The sequence below is a fragment of the Eriocheir sinensis genome, chromosome 11 (assembly GCF_024679095.1).
Source record: "Eriocheir sinensis breed Jianghai 21 chromosome 11, ASM2467909v1, whole genome shotgun sequence".
Lineage (NCBI taxonomy): Eukaryota > Metazoa > Arthropoda > Malacostraca > Decapoda > Varunidae > Eriocheir > Eriocheir sinensis.
In genome coordinates, this window is record NC_066519.1 from 2554479 (window position 1) to 2576978 (window position 22500).

General features: G+C 46.6%; 1 protein-coding gene across 6 annotated transcripts in view; it reads left to right on the plus strand.

The window, feature by feature from the left end:
* LOC126996777 (acetylgalactosaminyl-O-glycosyl-glycoprotein beta-1,3-N-acetylglucosaminyltransferase-like) overlaps nucleotides 1-22500 on the plus strand; it is a 95125-nt gene that overhangs the window by 5609 nt on the left and 67016 nt on the right. Inside the window, exons 1-3 of one of the 6 annotated variants that reach the window (XM_050857618.1) lie at nucleotides 7090-7111; nucleotides 10149-11048; nucleotides 11132-11458. In XM_050857618.1, the coding sequence (XP_050713575.1) occupies nucleotides 11384-11458 (75 nt within the window). In that variant the 5' untranslated portion in view covers nucleotides 7090-7111; nucleotides 10149-11048; nucleotides 11132-11383. Of the gene's footprint in view, nucleotides 1-7089; nucleotides 7112-10148; nucleotides 11459-22500 lie in introns of those variants that run through there. The other 5 variants (XM_050857614.1, XM_050857615.1, XM_050857617.1 and 2 more) reach the window with 5 other exon arrangements.

The window sequence follows — 22500 nt, forward strand, 5'->3', positions numbered from 1 at the left end:
ACCTCCCACCGACGACAGGTGCGGCCCACGTGTGCTGAGAACTGTGTTGCAACGACCGCGTCATGGCGTGGAGATGACTCTGCTCTGGGTGCCCTGCGTCGCTAACAATGCACACAAACATGACTGAGCAAATATACACAGAGGGCGAGGCGTCCACGTCAGAATCTAATCATCAGGAGAAGGGGAGCGAGACTACAGAAAACACACAAGCTTATCAGCGGCGCCTCGTAAGACACGGCAGACAAGAAATTAGCAAAGAGCACAAACAGACGTGATTGGGTGCACGGCGAGCAAGGACGCTGATGACAGGCCCTGCAGGGACGAGGCGAAACAAAAGGCGATACAAGGAAAAGAATAAAAAATATATATAAAAATAATGATGATGATAATAATAATAATAATAATAATAATAATAATAATAATAATAATAATAATAATAATAATAATAATAATAATAATAATAATAATAATAATAATAATAATAATAATAATAATAATAATAATAATAATAATAATAATAATAATAATAATAGAAAAAAACTGTGGGCATTCCCTATAACTGCGTGTGGCCTCGGCGCTCATCTCCGTACCAGTGACCCTTAAAGCAATACAAATGGTGAACGAATAACGAAATAACACATAATGACGTAACACACACACACACACACACACACACACACACACACACACACACACACACACACACACACACACAACGGAAGGGTGATTTTTTTTATCCGAGAGTTATTTATTGCTTAAGCGGAGCATTACAAGAACTTGACGTCAGAGGTGACTGATGTGTTTATAATAATTTCCTAACACAGACACACGTGATATAATAAACAATGGTGGGGTGACTTGCTTGCCCTCCTCCTCCTCCTCCTCTTTCTCCTCCTCCTCCTCCTCCTCCTCTTTCTCCTCCTCTTCCTCCAGGCCTTATATGGAGTATGCATCCCATGTGTGTCATCAACTCTCCTCCTCTTACTAACAGTCTTCTACCCCTTAAATTCCCCCGCCATGTTGCATTTCTTTCTATCTTCAATCAATAATTTCATGCTGGCTGCTCTTCTGAACTTGCTAACACGATGCCTTCTCTCTCCCGCGGCCCCGCTGCACACGACTTTCTACTCTAGCTCATCCCTGTACTGTCCCGATCCCTTATACAAGAGTTAATCAACATCTCCAGTCTTTCATCTCCTTCACAGGTAAACTAAACTACGCCTACAACAACTACTACAACAACAACTACTACTACTACTACTACTACTACTACTACTACTACTACTACTACTACTACTACTACCACCACCACTACTGCTACAACAACAACAACAACAACAACAACAACAACAACAACTACTACTACTGCTACTGCTACTACTACTACTACTACTACTACAACTACAACTACTACTACAACTACTACAACTACTACTACTACTACTACCACCACCACCACCACTACTGCTACTACTATTACTACTACAACAACAACAACAACAACAACAACTACTACTACTACTACTACTACTACTACTACTACTACTACTACTACTACTACTACTACCACTACAACTACTACTACGTGATAATGATAAGATATATTTTTTTTACGGTCCTCCATCTATTAGAGTTGTGTTGTGAGCGGTATATTTTCTCATATCCTTTCACAAAGCAATTCATTGGCCCCACCCCGCCAATGACTGTGGCCGACAACCATCTTTATTTAATATTACAAACTTTACTAAACATTTTATTTTTAAGCTAACAGAGCTTGTGGTTGATACGACTATCAACCACCGTCGCCTCAAAGTCCAGGTCAGCAATGCGGGTGGTTTTGGGTGCAGGTGACCTGGTTCCTCTCAGGCAGACCAAGGCTGACCTCAGGAGGGAGAAGGACAGCCTGCATCTCATCCAGGCGACCACACTGCTTCTTGGCTGTTGTTTCTTATCCGCCAGTGTTTCGGCGAGTCTTGCGTAGAAGCTCTGCGCCCTTGGTCCCATCCCTCCTGCCGTCGTGAATACTGCCGGGGTGAAGGAGCCCTGGTCCACATTCTGTATTCTTTCTTCATATGCTCTGTTCTTCTCTTGTTCGTTTCTTCTGTGGGCTGCATCAAGGGTCAGGTCTCTGTGGCAATGGGCCATGGGATCAAAGATCCTTATGTCAAAATATGCCCTTTGTCCACGAGTCCAAAACCTTCTGGCGCTAACATCCACTCGTGCTTCGTTCGAAACATTAGCGGTGCGTCTGGCGAGGTGTTCGCCTTGCAGAGGGAGCAGCATGGGTTCCACAGTCACGTCGTGGCAGACTTCTTTCAGCATCTGAGCTGTTACGTCTCTTACTTCATCATGTCTCATGCAGACGAAACCTCCTCTCTTGCATGTCATGGCATGATTTTGGTTGAAGGGTGAGCCACAGTTACACATGTTTGGGAGCCCATCCACTGGCCAGCCATACTTGAGGGCAAGGGCATCAGTAAATTCTTTTTTGTTTAAGTTGAAGCCTTTTGCCCTGATAGGTAGTGTGGTTAGCCAGTTTGAAGCTTCCACTTCCTGTGCAATATCTGTCCTCCTCATTGTGTCTTCTGGGAGTTCTCTCATTAGGTCACTCAGAGTGTCTCTCTGTTTTCCTTCTCTGTTTATGGAGATTTCATTCCTTAGTGACCTAATATCTTGAGGGTTGTCTTCTCCCCTTTCATTTTGATTGGTAATATATCCGGTCAAGGAGGCTGTGATTCGGATTGAGTTCCCGAATTCAGACTCAGCCAGATTTTGCGGGTTGGTGATGCCGAGCCCACCCATTCTTGGCGGCAACTCCAGCAACCTTCTCTCCTGGTCATTGGGACATCTCCCATTTGCTATCGCCGGTATGAAGGTGTTTCTGATAGCATCTTCCAGAGGTTTTAGTAACGGAGCAACATCAGGAACTGTCCTCATGAGCATGGGGGCAGGGGGGGCCGGGCCCAAAATAAAAAAAAAAAAAAAAAAAAAAAAAAAAAAAAAAAAAATAAAAAAGAAAATAAACAAACACAGTTCACATTCATTCTTTCAGTAGATTACTACTCTCACAACACAAACTGAGCTACTCTGTCAGAATGAAAAGTGCCACCATTTTGCTAAGCTCTTCCCTGGGAGCAAATTTTTTTTCCAACGGGGGGGGACACCCCCTCCCCTCAGACCCCTCCCCCAGGACAGCAATCTCAGGAGTCAGGACAACATTGCCCCCCCCTGCATTTTTTTCTGCGGACGCCCATGCTCATGAGGTAGTTCCATTTATGCTTGACACCGTACGTAAATGCTGCGTAGGCTGCCTGCGGTTCTGTTTTGGCGATCTCGCTCAGCCTCTGCAGTTCGGACTCCCTTCGCTTTACAGCCGTTTTCACATATTCGGTTCTGTATTCAGCTGTTCCAATGGCTGCCCCGCTACTACTACTATTACCACCACCGCCATCACCAAAGCATGACAAGCACCAGGTGAATATATAATTTTTTCATCCCGCCTCCGTGGAGAAGTGGTTAGCGTGCCTTGCTACGAATCCGTGGGCCCCAGGTTCGAATCCCGGTCTGGGCAGTCGGCGTGCAGTCCACCCAGCTGTTCATCCTTCCTCTCGGTCATGTCAAAGGGTACCTGGGGACGCCTGGGGACAGTTCATGTGCAAACAGTAGGGTCAAAGGGACAACTGGGGACGGTTCATGTGCCAGCAGTAGGGTCAAAGGACAACGGTACGGAGATGAACACCGAAGCAAAGCGCAGGTAGAGCGTGTGTACCCACCTAAGCCTTTATTTCGCTATACAGATTTGTGAAGAAAGGCAAGAAAAGAGTGAGAGAAAGAGAGAAAGGAGGAAGGAAGGAATTGAGTACGAAAGAAAGGAAGAGAGAGAGAGAGAGAGAGAGAGAGAGAGAGAGAGAGAGAGAGAGAGAGAGAGAGAGAGAGAGAGAGAGAGAGAGAGAGAGAGAGAGAGAGAGAGAGAGAGAGAGAGAGAGAGAGAGAGAGAGAGAGAGAGAGAGAGAGAGAGAGAGAGAGAGAGAGAGAGAGAGAGAGAGAGAGGAAGGAAGAGATAACGAAATAAATAAAGGAAGAGAAAGAAAGAAAGAAAGGAAGAGAGTGGAAAAAAAGAAAGGAAGAGAAAGAAAGAAAGGAAGAGAGAGAGAGAGAGAGAGAGAGAGAGAGAGAGAGAGAGAGAGAGAGAGAGAGAGAGAGAGAGAGAGAGAGAGAGAGAGAGAGAGAGAGAGAGAGAGAGAGAGAGAGAGAGAGAGAGAGAGAGAGAGAGAGAGAGAGAGAGAGAGAGAGAGAGAGAGAGAGAGAGAGAGAGAGAGAGAGAGAGAGAGAGAAAAGAAGAGAGAGAGAGAAAGAAAGGAAGAGAGAGAGAGAAAGAAAGAAAAGAAGAGAGAGAGAGAAAGAAAGAAAAGAAGAGAGAGAGAGAAAGAAAGAAAGAAAGGAAGAGAGAGAGAGAAAGAAAGAAAAGAAGAGAGAGAGAGAGAGAAAGAAAGAAAAGAAGAGAGAGAGAGCGAAAGAAAGAGAAGAAGAGAGAGAGAGAGAAAGAAAGAAAGGAAGAGAGAGAGAGTGAAAGAAAGAAAAGAAGAGGGAACGAAATAAATAAATAAATAAAGGAAGGAAGGAAGGAGGAGAGAGAGAGAAAGAAAGAAAGAAAGGAAGAGAGAGAGAGAGAAAGAAAGAAAAGAAGAGAGAGAGAGAAAGAAAGAAAAGAAGAGAGAGAGAGAAAGAAAGAAAGGAAGAGAAAACGAAGGAAAGAAAGAAAGGAAGGAAGGAAGGAAGGAAGGAAGGAGGGAAGACTTAAATGAACGGAAAACAGATATATAAAAAAAATATTAGAGGAAGAAAGGAACGAGAAACGAATCGAAAGGGAAAAAGAGAAATACACAAAAAACGAAAAGAAAGGAAGGAAGAAAAGGATAGGAGGAAGGAAGGAAGGAAAGAAAGGAGGAAAGAATAACAAAGATCAGAAAGAAAACGGATATGTAGCAATTCTCTCTCTCTCTCTCTCTCTCTCTCCACCCCCGCCCCAGCCCCCTCTCTGACCCGAAAACATACATGCCGTCACCTAAGACTTTTACAGCGCTCTCTTCCTACTGATAACACACGATAGGGTCTGTAAGGCACGTATTCCCAGACATTGCAGGGCTCACACACCCACATCCAGTAAGGCGTTGGTGGAGGTTGTTGTGTTAGTGTTTCCATGGGTAGTGTTATGAGCCTAGTGATAGTTTGACAAGGCTTTGGGAGAGGTTGTTGTGTTAGTGTTTCCATGGGTAGTGTTATGAGCCTAGTGATAGTTTGACAAGGCTTTGGTGGAGGTTGTTGTGTTAGTGTTTCCATGGGTAGTGTTATGAGCCTAGTGATAGTTTGACAAGGCTTTGGTAGAGGTTGTTGTGTTAGTGTTTCCATGGGTAGTGTTATGAGCCTGGTGATAGTTTGACAAGGCTTTGGTAGAGGTTGTTATGTTAGTATTTCTATGGGTAGTGTTATGAGCCTGGTGATAGTTTGACAAGGCTTTGGTAGAGGTTGTTGTGTTAGTGTTTCCATGGGTAGTGTTATGAGCCTAGTGATAGTTTGACAAGGCTTTGGTGGAGGTTGTTGTGTTAGTGTTTCCATGGGTAGTGTTATGAGCCTAGTGATAGTTTGACAAGGCTTTGGTAGAGGTTGTTGTGTTAGTGTTTCCATGGGTAGTGTTATGAGCCTAGTGATAGTTTGACAAGGCTTTGGTAGAGGTTGTTGTGTTAGTGTTTCCATGGGTAGTGTTATGAGCCTGGTGATAGTTTGACAAGGCTTTGGTGGAGGTTGTTGTGTTAGTGTTTCCATGGGTAGTGTTATAAGCCTAGTGATAGTTTGACAAGGCTTTGGTAGAGGCTGTTGTGTTAGAGTTTCCATGGTAGTGTTATGAGCCTGGTGATAATTTGACAAGGCTTTGGTGGAGGTTGTTGTGTTAATGTTTCCATGGGTAGTGTTATGAGCCTAGTGATAGTTTGACAAGGCTTTGGTGGAGGTTGTTGTGTTAATGTTTCCATGGGTAGTGTTATGAGCCTAGTGATAGTCTGACAAGGCTTTGGTGGAGGTTGTTGTGTTAGTGTTTCCATGGGTAGTGTTATGAGCCTAGTGATAGTTTGACAAGGCTTTGGTGGAGGTTGTTGTGTTAATGTTTCCATGGGTAGTGTTATGAGCCTAGTGATAGTTTGACAAGGCTTTGGTAGAGGTTGTTGTGTTAGTGTTTCCATGGGTAGTGTTATGAGCCTAGTGATAGTTTGACAAGGCTTTGGTAGAGGTTGTTGTGTTAGTGTTTCCATGGGTAGTGTTATGAGCCTAGTGGTAGTTTGACAAGGCTTTGGTAGAGGTTGTTGTGTTAGTGTTTCCATGGGTAGTGTTATGAGCCTAGTGATAGTTTGACAAGGCTTTGGTGGAGGTTGTTGTGTTAGTATTTCCATGGGTAGTGTTATGAGCCTAGTAATAGTTTGACAAGGCTTTGGTGGAGGTTGTTGTGTTAGTGTTTCCATGGGTAGTGTTATGAGCCTAGTGATAGTTTGACAAGGCTTTGGTAGAGGTTGTTGTGTTAGTGTTTCCATGGGTAGTGTTATGAGCCTAGTGATAGTTTGACAAGGCTTTGGTAGGGGCTCAGGAAACCACCCCTGGGAACCCCGACAACTTCTGCAAGAGCCTTTGGGGATAGACGGACGAAGCCTTCCAAGAGCTTGATAGTATTGACCCAGACACACAAAGGTCGGTACTCTCAGACGTTTCCGCCTCTCACATCAACGATTTCCAGAAGCCGAAAAGGAGATCAATCGGGTTCAAATGAGTGATTGTTAGGTTCACGGTGCAGAGGAACGGTCAGACTACCACCAGGGTCACAAAACCACCCCTGGAAGTGTCCTAAACTCCCGTGATACCCTTGCCAAATATGTGACCCTATGAGCCGAAACGTTTAACAATATGACCCAAAGACCCGCGGAGATCGAGTCCTATTCACACCCAAAACCGCGAGAGGCTGGACCCGCGGCTCCCTGGCACTGGCGGAGGTTTGGGTGCCAGCGAGGGAGGCGGGAGGCGGCGGGAACTTGCCAACGTCAGTGTGGCTCCAGACTCGGAAGTGAAGGTACGCAGGTGTTCCGCTCCAGCCTCCCGCACCTGTCCGTCGCCTCCGCCTTCTCCCCTCCCACACGCGATAGCCCGACTCGCTGGTCCGCCTTCCAGGGCTTTACCGAGCTGCAAGGGGCGCCAGGGCAACACAGCGGGGAGATGTTACCTTGCATAAGTCTCCTAGGTGTGTCGCAAGAACGTTTTAGGCCGGGAAAGGAAGAGCGTGTGAGTGAAACGTTTGGCGGCGCGGCAGAAACGTTTCGGGCAGGTTCAGGATACACGTGGCGCTGCGAAGACGGAAAAAATTAATATGCTCCAGAGAGTGAGTGAGGTAAACGTTTCGGTGTGTGCGCGTCAGAGCTTATAAGTGGCGTTGCGAAAGGTCAGTGAAACGAGGCACGCAAGGGCAGGAGAGAGATAAAGAAAGAAAGACACTGTTGGATGATGTTTGAACACTTGTTAACACCACTTGAGGAAAACGTTCTGGCCAGGGTAAACACTCTTGCCTGACCCTGACGAAGGTTATTTGGCCTCACGTAACACCGTGGATAAAGCGAATGGGGTAGAAACAAATGATAGCCGGTCTTGTATGTTATGAGTTCTTGACGCTAACGTGAAAACGGCCTTGGGCCGACCATCAGGCCCCACCGGGAAGATGCCTACCGGCGCAATAGGCAACAACATAAAAAAAAAGAAAAAAAACAACAACAACAATGGGCAAGGAAGAAAGAAAGACACCTTGAGGATAAACAGTTTGCCGTGAGTAATACGAATAAAGCGAATGAGGTAGAAAATAATGATAGCCGGTCTTGTATGTTATGAGGTTTTGACGCTAACGTGAAAACAACTGCAACAACGTAAACAACAAAGGGAAAGGGAGAAAGAAAGACACCTTGAGGATAAACAGTTTGCCATGAGTAATAATACGAATAATGAGAATTGGGTAGAAAATAATGATAGCCGGTCTTGTATGTTATGAGTTCTTGACGCTAACATGAAAACAACTGCAACAACGTAAACAACAAAGGGAAAGAGAGAAAGAAAGACAGCTTGAGGATAGACAGTTTGCCGTGAGTAATAATACGAATAAAGAGAACTGGGTAGAAAAGAATGACAGGCAATCTTGTATGTTATGAGTTCTAGACGCTAACATGAAAACAACTGCAACAACGTAAACAACAAAGGGTAAGGGAGAGAGAAAGCGACCCTGAGGATAGACAGTTTGCCGTGAGTAACATCATGAATTAAGCGAACTGGGTACAAAGCAATGATAGCTGATCTTGTAATGTTATGAGCTCTTGACGCTAACATAAAAAGAACAACAGAAGGAAAACAACAAAGAACCAGAGAGAAAGAAAGAGACCCTGGCTGGCGGAGGACGCAGGCAACAAATGAAACAACAAAAGCAACAGAAGGGAACCAGACTAGGACAAAAGTGACCCCTGAGAAGGATGTTTGGGCATGAGTTGATAGGAATCGCGGCAAAACGTTCTGGGTGAAAGACTGGACATAAACGATCTTGCAGTTAGCTTAGGAAAGGCGAAACCAGACCCCAGAAAAGGATATTTGGACGCCAGTTAACAGGAATCGAGTCCATCGTTCTGGGTGAAAGACTTGCTATAAACAATCTTGCAAGCCGTGACCTCAACACTAACTAACCCGAAATGAAAACTGACCCCGGAAAAGGATATTTGGACGCCAGTTAACAGGAATCGAGTCAATCGTTCTGGGTGAAAGACTGACCATAGGCAATCTTGTAGGCCGTGACCTCAACGCTGACTAACTACCGCGAGATGAAAACTGACCCCGGGGAAGGATTTGGACGCCACTAACAGGAATCGAGTTAAGCGTTTTAGATGAAATACTAACCATAGGCAATCTTACAGGCCGTGACCTCAACGCTAACTAGCTACCACGAAATGAAAACTGACCCCGGGGAAGGATTTGGGCGCCACTAACAGGAATCAAGTCAAGCGTTCTGGGTGAAAGACTAACCATAGGCAATCTTGCAGGCCGTGACCTCAACGCTAACTAACTACCAAAAGATGAAAACTGACCCCGGGGAAGGATTTGGACGCCACTAACAGGAACCAAGTCAAGCGTTTTAGATGAAAGACTGACCACAGACAATCTTGCAGGCCGTGACCTCAACGCTAACTAACTACCACGAAATGAAAACTGACCCCGGGGAAGGATTTGGACGCCACTAACAGGAACCAAGTCAAGCGTTTTAGATGAAAGACTGACCATAGACAATCTTGCAGGCCGTGACTTCAACGCGAACTAACTACCACGAAATGAAAACTGACCCCGGGGAAGGATTTGGACGCCACTAACAGGAACCAAGTCAAGCGTTTTAGATGAAAGACTGACCATAGGCAATCTTGTAGGCCGTGACCTCAACGCTGACTAACTACCGCGAGATGAAAACTGACCCCGGGGAAGGATTTGGACGCCACTAACAGGAATCGAGTTAAGCGTTTTAGATGAAATACTAACCATAGGCAATCTTGCAGGCCGTGACCTCAACGCTAACTAACTACCACGAAATGAAAACTGACCCCGGGGAAGGATTTGGACGCCACTAACAGGAATCAAGTCAAGCGTTTTAGATGAAAGACTGACCACAGACAATCTTGCAGGCCGTGACCTCAACGCAAACTAACTACCACGAAGTGAAAACTGACCCCGGGGAAGGATTTGGACGCCACTAACAGGAACCAAGTCAAGCGTTTTAGATGAAAGACTGACCACAGACAATCTTGCAGGCCGTGACCTCAACGCAAACTAACTACCAAGAGATGAAAACTGACCCCGGGAAAGAGTATTTTTACACCACTTAACAGGAATCGAGACAAACTAGAGGAGGGTATCAGGACACCTCTCCTCCCGAAATTGACCTCTCTTTTGGCAACTCTTCTTAACTCTTTATAGGGGCAGTGTTTAGCGGGCTTTTTTTCCTCATTATTACTTTTTTTTTAACTTTGAGCTGCTTCCTTAACTGTAAAAAAAAGAAGTTCTGGGTGAAAGACTAACCATGACCAATTTTGCAGGGCGTGAGAGGGTAAAGTCGGGAGCATAAGCCATAGATGCGCGTGGCGGCGGTGCACATCTCCGAACCGTTGGCCCTTTGAGTCCGTGGCGGGAGAGGGAATCCATTACTAATAACCCGACACAGGGCGATGCAGCGAACTAACACGACGAAATCTTACCCCAGGAGGGATTTTGCGGCCACGAGTAACATGACTGACGCAACGAAACACGAAACAAAACCGCAAAACGTGAAAATACATAACATAGTGACGCTGCTAGAGTGACATAACGCGTTGTGAGTGACTAGTCTTACATATAATAGCTGAAGAACGATAAGAACATGAATATACGTACAGTGACGATGCTACAGTGACATAGAGCGTTGCGAGTGACTAGTCTTACATATAATAGCTGAAGAACGATAAGAACATAAATATGCGTACAGTGACGATGGTACAGTGACATTACACGATCTAAGTGACTATGATTTGCAGTGATTAGCTGAGAACACTAAGAACATGCCAATACGTACAGTGACGATGCTACAGTGACATTACACGATCTAAGTGACTATGATTTGTACTGAACAGCTGAAGACAATGAGAACATGAAAATACGTAGTGACGATGGTATTGTGAAAGCGCGTTCTGGGTGACTAAATCTTGCACTGAAAAGGTGGAGGAACGACATGAGAGTGAATACGATACAATACGAAACAGAATAACATGCACATACGTATAAAATAAAAGAGATAGTGAGTGAAGTAACGCGCTCTGAGTGACTAAATCTTGCACTGAAAAGGTGGAGGAACGACATGAGAGTGAATACGATACAATACGAAACAAAATAACATGCAAATACGTGTAACAACAGAGATGGTGAGTGAAGCAACGCGCTGAGTGACAGAAGGTACATATAAGGTAACAGAATAACATGAAAAACGAATAATAACAGTGAGATAGTGAGTGAAGTAACGCGCTGAGTGACAGAAGGTAAATATAAGGTAACAGAATAACATGCAAATACGTATAATAACAGTGAGATAGTGAGTGAAGTAACGCGCTGAGTGACTGGCGGTACATAAAAGGTGAAGAAGAAGGACCAGCAGTAATACCCCGGGAGGAAGCAGCGGGGCAGTGAGGGGGCACTCAGCAGCCGATGCCCCGCGCCCCGCCCCCCTTCAAGGCGTGTGGAGGGCGCGGCGGCCCCTTCAGATGACCGCCGCCCCGCCGCCGCCTCCGCCGCCACCCTCGCAATGAAGTTTTTGTTCCGGAAGAAATGGAAGCGCGGAAAGACCTTCGCCGAGAAGCTGCCCTGGGTGGCCATACAGGTGAGGGAGGGGGGGGGAGAGGGGAGGAGGGGGGAGGGGGTAACCTTACTCAACCCAAGACAAGTCAAGCGAAGTCATGCTAACCTAACTTAACCTGGTGGCCATACAGGTGAGGGGCGGTAGGGGGGAGGGGGTAACCTTACTCAACCCAAACTCAACCCAAGACAAGTCAAGCGAGGTCATGTTAACCTAACTTAACCTAATCCACACACACACACACACACACACACACACACACACACACACACACACACACACACACACACACACACACTCACACACGTGGAGTGTTGCTTCCTGCCGCACGCCGCATAACAATATTTATGTTGAGTGCAACACACCCTTCTCCACGACTCATCAAAGACAGCTACTGGTCATTGCGACGGTCGCCGCCGCCGCCGCCGCGTGCTGGTGCCCGGTGTGGTGTCGTCAGACATCCCCGTATCGTGAGATATCCCATCCTGAATACATACATGAATTTCGACACGGTACCGTGTCTTTTGTCGACTGCTTGACGGGATCTGTCCCACCCAAGTTTATTTATATTATTATAAAAGCAAATGATGACGTATGTGTGTATATAACTAAGATATCAACCAACACTTTTCTTATTCTTCTTCTTGTGACCTGTTCCGCTTAGCATCGCATTTTAGGTTCTCCTTGGGACTTCTTTACACTCAGATGCTTCACTTAGTTACTCTGTGATAGTAAAGATTGGCTCCCGCGATGCGAAGTTCAGGATGAGAATGTCTCACGACACGGGATGGCAGGCGACACCACACCGGCAGCCGGGCGCCACGCTGTCACCGCTGTGGCAACTTCCGAAGCTCTGGGACAATAGGATTTCCACTTAACATTGTCATAAACACCATTACTCATTCTCTGACCTCACGGCACGAGACACACTGACCTCGCAACAGGAGACACAAAGTATATATTAATGTGTGCATGTTAATTTCCGAGGTTCTGGGGCAATAGGATTTCCACTTAACATTATCATAAACACCAATACTCATTCTCTGACCTCACAACATGAAACACAATGTATATATCAATGTGTGTGAATTTCCGTAGCTCTAAGACAAAGGACATTGCACTTAACATTACCATGGATAAACACGCTCACTGGTTCTCTGCCCCGTGACACGACAAACAAAGTATAATTAAACGGTAGCAATAGGAATATCCGGAGCTGCCACGGAAGGAGTTCCACGAAAGATGAACACGCTCCCAGTTCTTTGACTGAAACAAAGGGTGTCGGAAACTAAAACTAGATCATAGATAAGTAAACAAAGAAATGAGGTGTGTGAACTTCCGAGAGCAAAAGGAATTATTACACGAAACATTACCATAGACACGATTACCAGTCCTGTGATCCCTTAAGACGAGAAACAAAGGGTGTCGGACACTAAAACTAGATCAAAGAGAAATAGACAAAGAAATGAGGTGTGTGAACTTCCGAAGACAGAAGTAATTACACGAAACATTACTAAAGAGAGACACGATTGCCAGTCCTGTGATCCCTGAAGACGAGAAACAAAGGGTGTCGGACACTAAAACTAGATCATAGATAAGTAAACAAAGAAATGAGGTGTGCGAACTTCCGAAGACAGAAATAATTACACGAAACATTACCACAGACACGATTACCAGTCCTGTGATCCCTTAAGACGAGAAACAAAGGGTGTCGGAAACAGAAACAGATCACAGAGCAGCCCTTTCAAGAGACCTGTGCGGCTCCTGCCACCCACTTAAAAACGTCTAAGCTATCGTAGAAAATGAGAGCACTCGTTCGTCCAGACGTTGAACAGCTCTCCAAAGAAACTCCGGAGCAGAAGTCACATTAAAGTTTAAACCCAGCGTGGCGACCACATAATTATATTGAGTACAGTTTGCAGGTGGTTTAAAAGTTGTAGTACTTGTTCAGTCGTGGCAGCAAACTATAGACGACTGACAATATGTTGGTGACGTCATATTACAGCAAAGGAGGGACATCATGGATATAATGCTGTATTTTGTGACAGCTGCTTTTGTGATTCTTCTTCTTCTTCTTCTTCTTCTTCTTCTTCTTATTGTTATTATTATTGTTATTGTTATTACTATATTATTATTATTATTATTATTATTATTATTATTATTATTATTATTATTATTATTATTATTATTATTATTGTAGTTGTAGTTGTAGTTGTTGTTGTTGTTGTTGTTGTTGTTGTTATTATTATTATTATTACTATTATTATTATTATTATTATTATTATTATTATTATTATTATTATTATTATTATTATTATTATTATTATTATTATTATTATTATTATTATTACTGTAGTGTAATTTACTACCTTGTCTTGTCTGTGGGTGTATTATCTAACTCCCACATGAAGGAGGAAATATCAATGTTTCGTGATTTCCATTCATTATATGTCACACCGACGCTCCAGCAGCAGCACGGATTATCTGCCAAGTTTGAAGCAAAGTTCTCTTCTAGAATAATGGGTTGCCGACCTGTCCTGGAGAAATGAACAAAGCAATGAGCTGTGCATGTGTGAATTCCGAAGACAAAAGGAATCACACTTATAACATTACCATAGATACGATTACTGGTCATTTCTCCTCCCGAAATTGACCTCTCTTTCTGGCCACTCCTCTGTACTCTATTCAGGAGCAGTAAGTAGCGTTTTTTTTTTTTTTAATTATGTTTTTATTTTTTACGCCGTTGAACTGTCTCCTTTGCTGTAAATAAAAAATATATATAGTCTAGCAAAAAAAAACTCAATGTAAAAATAAAGTACAATATAAAACAAAGGAAATATAAATGTGTGTGTGAATTTCCGAAGCTCAAAACATAAACTGATATTGACCCAAACAGAAAACATCGGTATTGTCAAACGCTTCCAGCCCCCACGGCAACAATTTCAAAGGCCGAAAAGGAGATCAGTTGGGTTCTAATGAGTGTTTCTTCAGGTTCATGGTAGAGAGGAAGGGTCAAACTACCACCAGGGTCATAAAACTACCTCTGGAAATGGCCACAACTCCCACGAAAGCCTTGCTAAATGTGTATTTGAGTTATAATGAGTGTTTCTTTACGTTCATGGTTGAGAGGAAGGGTCACACTACCACCAGGGTCACAAAACTACCTCTGAAAATGGCCACAACTCCCACGAAAGCCTTGCTAAATGTGTGTTTGAGTTCTAATGAGTGTTTCCTTACGTTCATGTTAGGCTACAGAGGAAGGGTCAGACTACCACCAGGGTCACAAAACTACCTCTGGAAATGGCCACAACTCCCACGAAAGCCTTGCCAAATGTGTGCTTGCTCTCTCTCTCTCTCTCTCTCTCTCTCTCTCTCTCTCTCTCTCTCTCTCTCCAACTCTACCTTTTATTCTTCCTATTACATTTCCCCTCCTCCTCCTCCCCCTCTTCCTCTCCTCCTCTCCTCCTCCTCCTCCTCCTCCTCCTCCTCTTCCTCAAGAACGAAATTTTCCTCCGGTCTTCCATCTTCTTCTGTGCATTCATTCATTAAGACAAACAAGCTTGCATTCCTCCTCCTCCTCCTCCGTCCGCCAGCCTCGTCAAATAAGGCAACGACTCCCCTCCTCTTTCCGTGTTGGTGGTGGTGTTCGTGTTTACTTTTGATAGCGTCTCATGTGATTGGCTCCGCTGTTCATTTGCATGCACTTGAGGTCTGGCCGAGGGTCGATTACCGAGGCAGGATACGGGGCCGCGGCGTGGGAGGCTCGGGAAGGGATGGAATTGTCGGAGGAATGGCAGGGAAAGGGGAGGAAGGGCAGGGAAGGGGAGGAAGGGCAGGGAAGGGGGAGGAAGGGTAGGGAAGGGGGAGGAATGGCAGGGAAAGGGGAGGAAGGGCAGGGAAAGGGGAGGAAGGGCAGGGAAAGGGGAGGAAGGGCAGGGAAAGGGGAGGAAGGGCAGGGAAAGGGGAGGAAGGGAAGGGAAAGGGGAGGAAGGGAAGGGAAAGGGGAGGAATGGCAGGGAAAGGGGAGGAAGGGCAGGGAAAGGGGAGGAAGGGAAGGGAAAGGGGAGGAAGGGCAGGGAAAGGGGAGGAAGGGCAGGGAAGGGGGTAGTAAGAGCAGGGAACACGGGTGGAGTGAATACCATTGTTGTGTATTCGAATACGAATATTCTAAATTCCAACGAATACGAATTCGAATACACTGAAATGGTTTTAATTCAAATGCAAATACGAATACTTCTTGAACGTATTCTTGAACACATTCATGAATACTTTCCATTGAAAAATACCTCCTTGGCATAACTTGGTACAGCAGTGTTTTAAAGTTATGCAGCAGGTAAATGAGCTCATGAACCCGTACCATACACGACCGTTACACGTCCGCCCAGGAGGCTGGACTTGTAAGGAACAACGGCTGGTATTTATCATGATGATAAAGTTTGAAGTGTTCGTCAGATTATTCGCAAAGCACGAATACTTTCCCCTTGCATTCCAATACGAATGAAAATACTTTGATTTCTATCAATAATTGTTCGAATACGAAGACACCCAAATACGGTACACGAATGTATTCGATTACGAACACTCCATCCCTGGTAGGAAAGGGCGCTAATGCTTGCGAAGGGGAATGGAGGGGGATGGAAGGAAGGGGAAGGAATAGGAGGGGCAGGGAAGAGGAGCTGAGGCTGGGAAGAGGCGAAGGGAGAAAGGGCAGGGAAGGGGCGAAGGGAGAAAGGGCAGGGAAGGGACGAAGGGAGAAAGGGCAGGGAAGGGACGAAGGGAGAAAGGGCAGGGAAGGGGCGAAGGGAGAAAGGGCAGGGAAGGGGCGAAGGGAGAAAGGCAGGAAGGGCGAAGGAGAACGGGCAGGTAAGGGCCGAAGGGAGAAAGGGCTGGGAAGGGGCGAAGGGAGAAAGGGCAGGGAAGGGGCGAAGGGAGAAAGGGCAGGGAAGGGGCGAAGGGAGAAAGGGCAGGGAAGGGGCGAAGGGAGAAAGGAAGGAGAAGGAAGGAAGGGGCGAAGGGAGAAAGGGCAGGGAAGGGCGAAGGAGAAAGGGCAGGAAGGGGAAGGGAGAAAAGGGCAGGGAAGGGGCGAAGGGAGAAAGGGCAGGGAAGGGCGAAGGAGAAAGGCAGGGAAGGGGCGAAGGGAGAAAGGGCAGGGGAAGGGCAGGAAGGGAAAGGGCAGGGAAGGGCGAAGGAGAAAGCAAGGGGAAGGGAAGGAAGGAGAAAAGGGCAGGAAGGGACGAAGGAGAGAAAGGCAGGGAAGGGCGAAGGAGAAAGGCAGGGAAGGGACGAAGGGAGAAAAGGAGGGAAGGGCGAAGGAGAAAGGGCAGGGAAGGGTCGAAGGGAGAAAGGGCAGGGAAGGGACGAAGGGAGAAAGGGCAGGGAAGGGGCGAAGGGAGAAAGGGCAGGGAAGGGAAGGAGAAAGGGCAGGGAAGGGACGAAGGGAGAAAAGGGCAGGGAAGGGACAGGGAAGGGAAGGGAGAAAGGGCAGGGAAGGGACGAAGGGAGAAAAGGGCAGGAAGGGAAGGGGCGAAGGGAGAAAGGGCAGGGAAGGGACGAAGGAGAAAGGGCAGGGAAGGGACGAAGGAGAAAGGGCAGGGAAGGGGCGAAGGAGAAAGGGCAGGGAAGGGACGAAGGGAGAAAAGGGCAGGAAGGGGCGAAGGGAGAAAGGGCAGGGAAGGGCGAAGGGAGAAAGGGCAGGGAAGGGACGAAGGAGAAAAGGGCAGGGAAGGAAGGAGAAAGGGCAGGGAAGGGGCGAAGGGAGAAAGGGCAGGGAAGGGACGAAGGGAGAAAGGGCAGGGAAGGGGCGAAGGGAGAAAGGGCAGGGAAGGGACGAAGGGAGAAAGGGCAGGGAAGGGGCGAAGGGAGAAAGGGCAGGGAATGGTCGAAGGGATAAAGGGAAGGGAAGGGCGAAGGGAGAAAAGGGCAGGAAGGGGCGAAGGGAGAAAGGGCAGGAAGGGGCGAAGGAGAAAGGGCAGGGAAGGGCGAAGGGAGAAAGGGCAGGGAAGGGCGAAGGAGAAAGGCAGGGAAGGGACGAAGGAGAAAGGGCAGGGAAGGGGCGAAGGGAGAAAGGGCAGGAAGGAAACGTGGATTCGAACCTCCTGCTTGTCCTTTGTTGTGAAGCACGCCAACCACTGCACCACGGAAACGAAGGGAAGGGAGGGAAGGGGAAGGGAGGGGATGGGCAAAGAGGGAGAGGTGAAGGAAGGAAGGGAGGGAAGGAGAAAGGAAGGGATGGGCTGGGAGGGAGAGGTGAAGGAAGGGAGGGAAGGGGAAGGGAGGGGATGGCTGGGAGGGCGAGGTGAAGGATGGGAGGGAGGGAAGGAGAAGGGAAGGGAGGGAGAGGTGAAGGGAGGGAGGGAAGGGGAAGGAAGGGAGGAAAGGCTTCGGCAGGGTGTGTGGAAGGGAAGGGAAGGGGAAGGGGAAGGGAAAGGTAAGGGAAAGGTAAGGTAAGGTAAGGTAAGGTGTGTGTGTGTGTGTGTGTGTGTGTGTGTGTGTGTGTGTGTGTGTGTGTGTGTGTGTGTGTGTGTGTGTGGCTTGGAAGGTGTGGTCAAGATAGCAATCGATTAATCATTCTGTGTTTGTGTGTGTTTTGGGGTGGATAAGGGGGAGGGAGGGGGGCAGAAGGGAGGGTTAAGGGGGGCGGGGGTCACCTTAAGACTATTGACACAAGGGATTTGCGTCACAGACCAAGTTAAGAGTTTGTTGACACACACACACACACACACACACACACACACACACACACACACACACACACACACACACGAGAGATGAGGAGAGGGAGGGAAAGAAGGAGGTGAAAGAAGGGAGGGAAGGAAGGAAGGAAGGAGGGAAGGAAGGAAGGAAGGATGGAAGGAAGGAAGAAAGAGAGAGAAAGATAGACAGCTTATTGGAGAAGGAAGAAGAGGAGGAGAAGGAAGAGGAGAGAGGAAGGAAGAGAGGAAGGGAGAGAGAGCAGAAGAGAGGAAGGAGGAAGAAGGAAAGGGAAGAGAAGAAAGGAGAAGAAAGGGGAGAGAGAGAATGGGAGAGAGGAGGAGGAAGAGAAAGGGAAGAGGGGAGAATGATAAATGAGGAGGAGGAGGAGGAGGAGGAGGAAAGAAAGAGAAGAAAAGATAATCGTAAACTGGCCAAACACTTCTCTCTCTCTCTCTCTCTCTCTCTCTCTCTCTCTCTCTCTCTCTCTCTCTCTCTCTCTCTCTCGTCACGACAAGATATATACAAAAAGAATAAAAAATAATATAAATAAAAAAAACGTAAAAACATTTGGCTTTTAAAACAAAGGACTAAATTTTTCCAACTATAAGGAGATCAGAGGAGAGTTCAATACCCTTCCCAGTCATACCTCGCCTAATACCTAATACCTACACTTATTTTATCTAGCTTAACACATGTTCTATTACGGATTCAAAGCCTCGGTTCGCCTGTTTAAAAAGCCTATCGTGGAAGTTGCCGGGGATTTCATGGAGTGTTTTGTGATCCTAGTGGTAGTTTTACACGCCTTCTGCAACTTCAAAGGAACAATCACCCATGAACACCCGGTTAATCTTCTCTGTAGCCTTGGAAAATAATTGTTACGTCTGTTTGAAAAGCCTCTCGTAGAAGTTGCCGGGGTTTTCATGGAGTGTTTTGTGATCCTGGTGATAGTTTTACATGCCTTCTGCTTCTTGAGCGGGACAATCACCCTTGAAGACCCGGTTAATCTTCACTGTGGCCTTGGGGAATAGTTGCTACGTCTGTTTGAAAAGCCTCTCGTGGAAGTTGCCGGGGATTTCATGGAGTGTTTTGTGATCCTAGTGGTAGTTTTACACGCCTTCTGCACCTTGAGCGGGACAATCACCCATGAACACCCGGGTAATCTTCTCTGTGGCCTTGGGAAATAATTGTTACTCATGTTTGAAAAGCCTCTCGTAGAAGTTGCCGGGGATTTCATGGAGTGTTTTGTGATCCTGGTGGTAGTTTTACACGCCTTCTGCTTCTTGAGCGGGACAATCACCCATGAAGACCCGGTTAATCTTCTTTGTAGCCTTGGAAAATAGTTGCTACGTCTGTTTGAAAAGCCTCTGGTGGAAGATTCTGGGGTTTGCATGGAGTGTTTGGTGATCCTGGTGATAGTTTTACACGCCTTCTGCTTCTTGAGCGGGACAATCACCCTTGAACACCCGGGTAATCTTCACTGTGGCCTTGGGAAACAGTCGAAATGGGATCCCGAGACGTTTAAGACCACCAGCCTGAGATCGCGGAATGTTTTCGAGACACTAGCAAAGGTTCCTCCGCCAATACAAGAGAGATCACGATACTGGTCTGGCCGTGTTTAACTTTCCCAGCGCAGACTCGAATAGTTTCCCCTCGAACCTTTGAAGAGAAAATATAAGACAAAATAACAGAGGATTGGACGCGTATTGACATTTCTCAGGTAAAAAAAAAAAAAAAAAAAAAATTAGTCGTGAAAACAAAGGCGTGTCGTGGGAACCAGAAAATCACCACCGTTACCACCACTGACATCACCACCACCACCACCACCACCGCCACACAACACAACCTCTATCAAAGCCTCATCAAACTATCACCATCATCAAACTCCCCATGGAAACACTAACACAACCTCCACCAAGGCCTCAGCAAATGTGTGTATAGCAATGGTCCCCAATTTCAAGGGTCCATAGCGATTCTAATTATTCTAAACTTATCATACTGGAATTAGGAGACGTGCGACTCGGAATAAAACTCATACCACTGTACACAATCCTTGAAATGAAATACTTAATGCTAGATGGTCATGAGTGGCCCGCGGGATGACAGGGTTGTAGGGGTCCACGGGTGAAAAAGTCATCTGAAAGGGGGAACGGCACACACAAGGTTGGGAGCCACAGGTGTGTAAGGACGGTATCTCAGACGCTATCGGCTCCCACGGCAGCTGTCTCCCAAGGCCACAAAGGAGGTTAGTCGGGCTCCCATGAGTGTTCTTCACGTTCATGGCGCATGCAGAAGCCTTGACAAACCACCACCACTACAGTCACCACTACCACCACCATCACCACCATCACCCCCACCACCCCTATCACCACCACCACCAGCACCATCCCCACCGCAGTCACGGAGTCATAATCACGTGACCTAGATTTGGTGGTGAATGTGTGACTGCGCGCGCGCACACACACACACACACACACACACACACACACACACACACACACACACACACGTTCACTTCCATAAACTGTGTCGATATGCTGCGTAGCTTCAGTTAAACACACACACACACACACACACACACACACACACACACACACACACACACACACACACACACGTTCACTTCCATAAACTGTGTCGATATGCTGCGTAGCTTCAGTTAAACACACACACACACACACACACACACACACACACACACACACACATACACACGTAATAGGTGATCACTCTTCCTTCTCATTGCACGGACGAGCGAGAAGGAGGAGGAGGAGGAGGAGGAGGAGGAGGAAACAGAAGAAGAAATAAAGTGAAGAGAAACAGAAGAAGAAGAATTAGAAGATTAAGAATAAGAAGAAAAATAAACAAAAAACAGAAGACGAAAGACACAAAAAACCCAACTAGAAGAAGAAAAAGAAGAAGAAGAAGAATGAGAACAAGAAGAATAACAACAACAACAACAACAGGGGAAGGCGGTGGCTGAGTGGTCAGTCTGCAGCGCGGCGACCAGGAGTACCAGGGTTCGCGTCCCGCCGCTACACACAAACTGGCAATTTTTCAATCCCCGCCGAGTGGCCCAAGACTACCCACATGCTGCCCTGACGACCTCCTGTCAACCCGGACTCTAGATTCTCTCGAAAAAAAGGATCAAAGATGAACTCTGGGGGCAGTATGAGGCAAGCAAGATGGCGCCTCTATAAACACTTGCCTGCGCCACAACGGGAAGGGGCCGACCACCACCAGGTCCCAGCGATTAAGCCGACACCAGCCATAGTCGAAACGTAAAGTAAAAGAACAAAGCAACAACGAAGAAGAAGAAGAAAGGAAGCGAAGCGAAAATGATGATAATGAACCGAATCCGATCCCACCCTTGGTCCTGATTGCCTCTGTGTGGGGCCGCCGGGTAATGACGGGGCGGGGCGGGGCGGCATTAGCACCACGACGGGGCGGTAATAACACACTGAGGGCGGGAGAGAGGCGACCTGACCTGACCCTTCCCCACCCAGCACCCAGGCATACACACACACACACACACACACACACACACACACACACACACACACACACACACACACACAGGTTATTCCTCTCTCTCTCTCTCTCTCTCTCTCTCTCTCTCTCTCTCTCTCTCTCTCTCTCTCTCTCTCTCTCTCTCTCATCATCATCTTTTTCTATCTCCTTTTTTTCATTTTTTTAACTTCTTTCCATTAATTTTATTCTCTTTGTTCTTCTTCTTCCTCTTTTTCTTTTTCTTCTAATTTCTCTTTTCTCTTGTTGTTCTTGTTCCCGTTCAGAGGAGGAGGAGGAGGAGGAGGTGGAGGAGGAGGAAGAGGAGGAGGAGGAACAGAGCTGGAGGTGTAAATGATTATAGGAAGAGGAGGGAAAATACGAATGGAAGGAGGAGGAGGGGAAGAGGGGGAACACAAAGGAACACAAAGGAAGAACAAACAACAGCAAACCTGCTGGTCCTTACGAGGCTGTTTGTGACAAGCTACACTAACTATCTAATTAAAAGTGGAAGATGAAGGACAGCAAAGGGGAAGGCTCCTCCGCACCCCCCCATCCCTCCAGCCAAAGCTGGCAGGAAAGGAAAAAGAACCATGCAGCATGGAAAAACTGCATGGAAATTATGTAGGAAAGAGGAAAGAACTACCATTACTGCTACCACTAACCGGGCGATAAAAGCGGACAAGGACGATAATCTTTTGCCACTTATCTTGAAATTGTTATTTCTTCTTGTTCTATTTGATCGATCAATTGTAAAGTAATCTTCCGCATTAATATCACTGAATCCTTTAAACATTTTAAACACTTCTATTAGATCGCCTCGCATTCTTCGTTTTGATAGGCTGAATAAATTTACTTTTTTAAGCCTT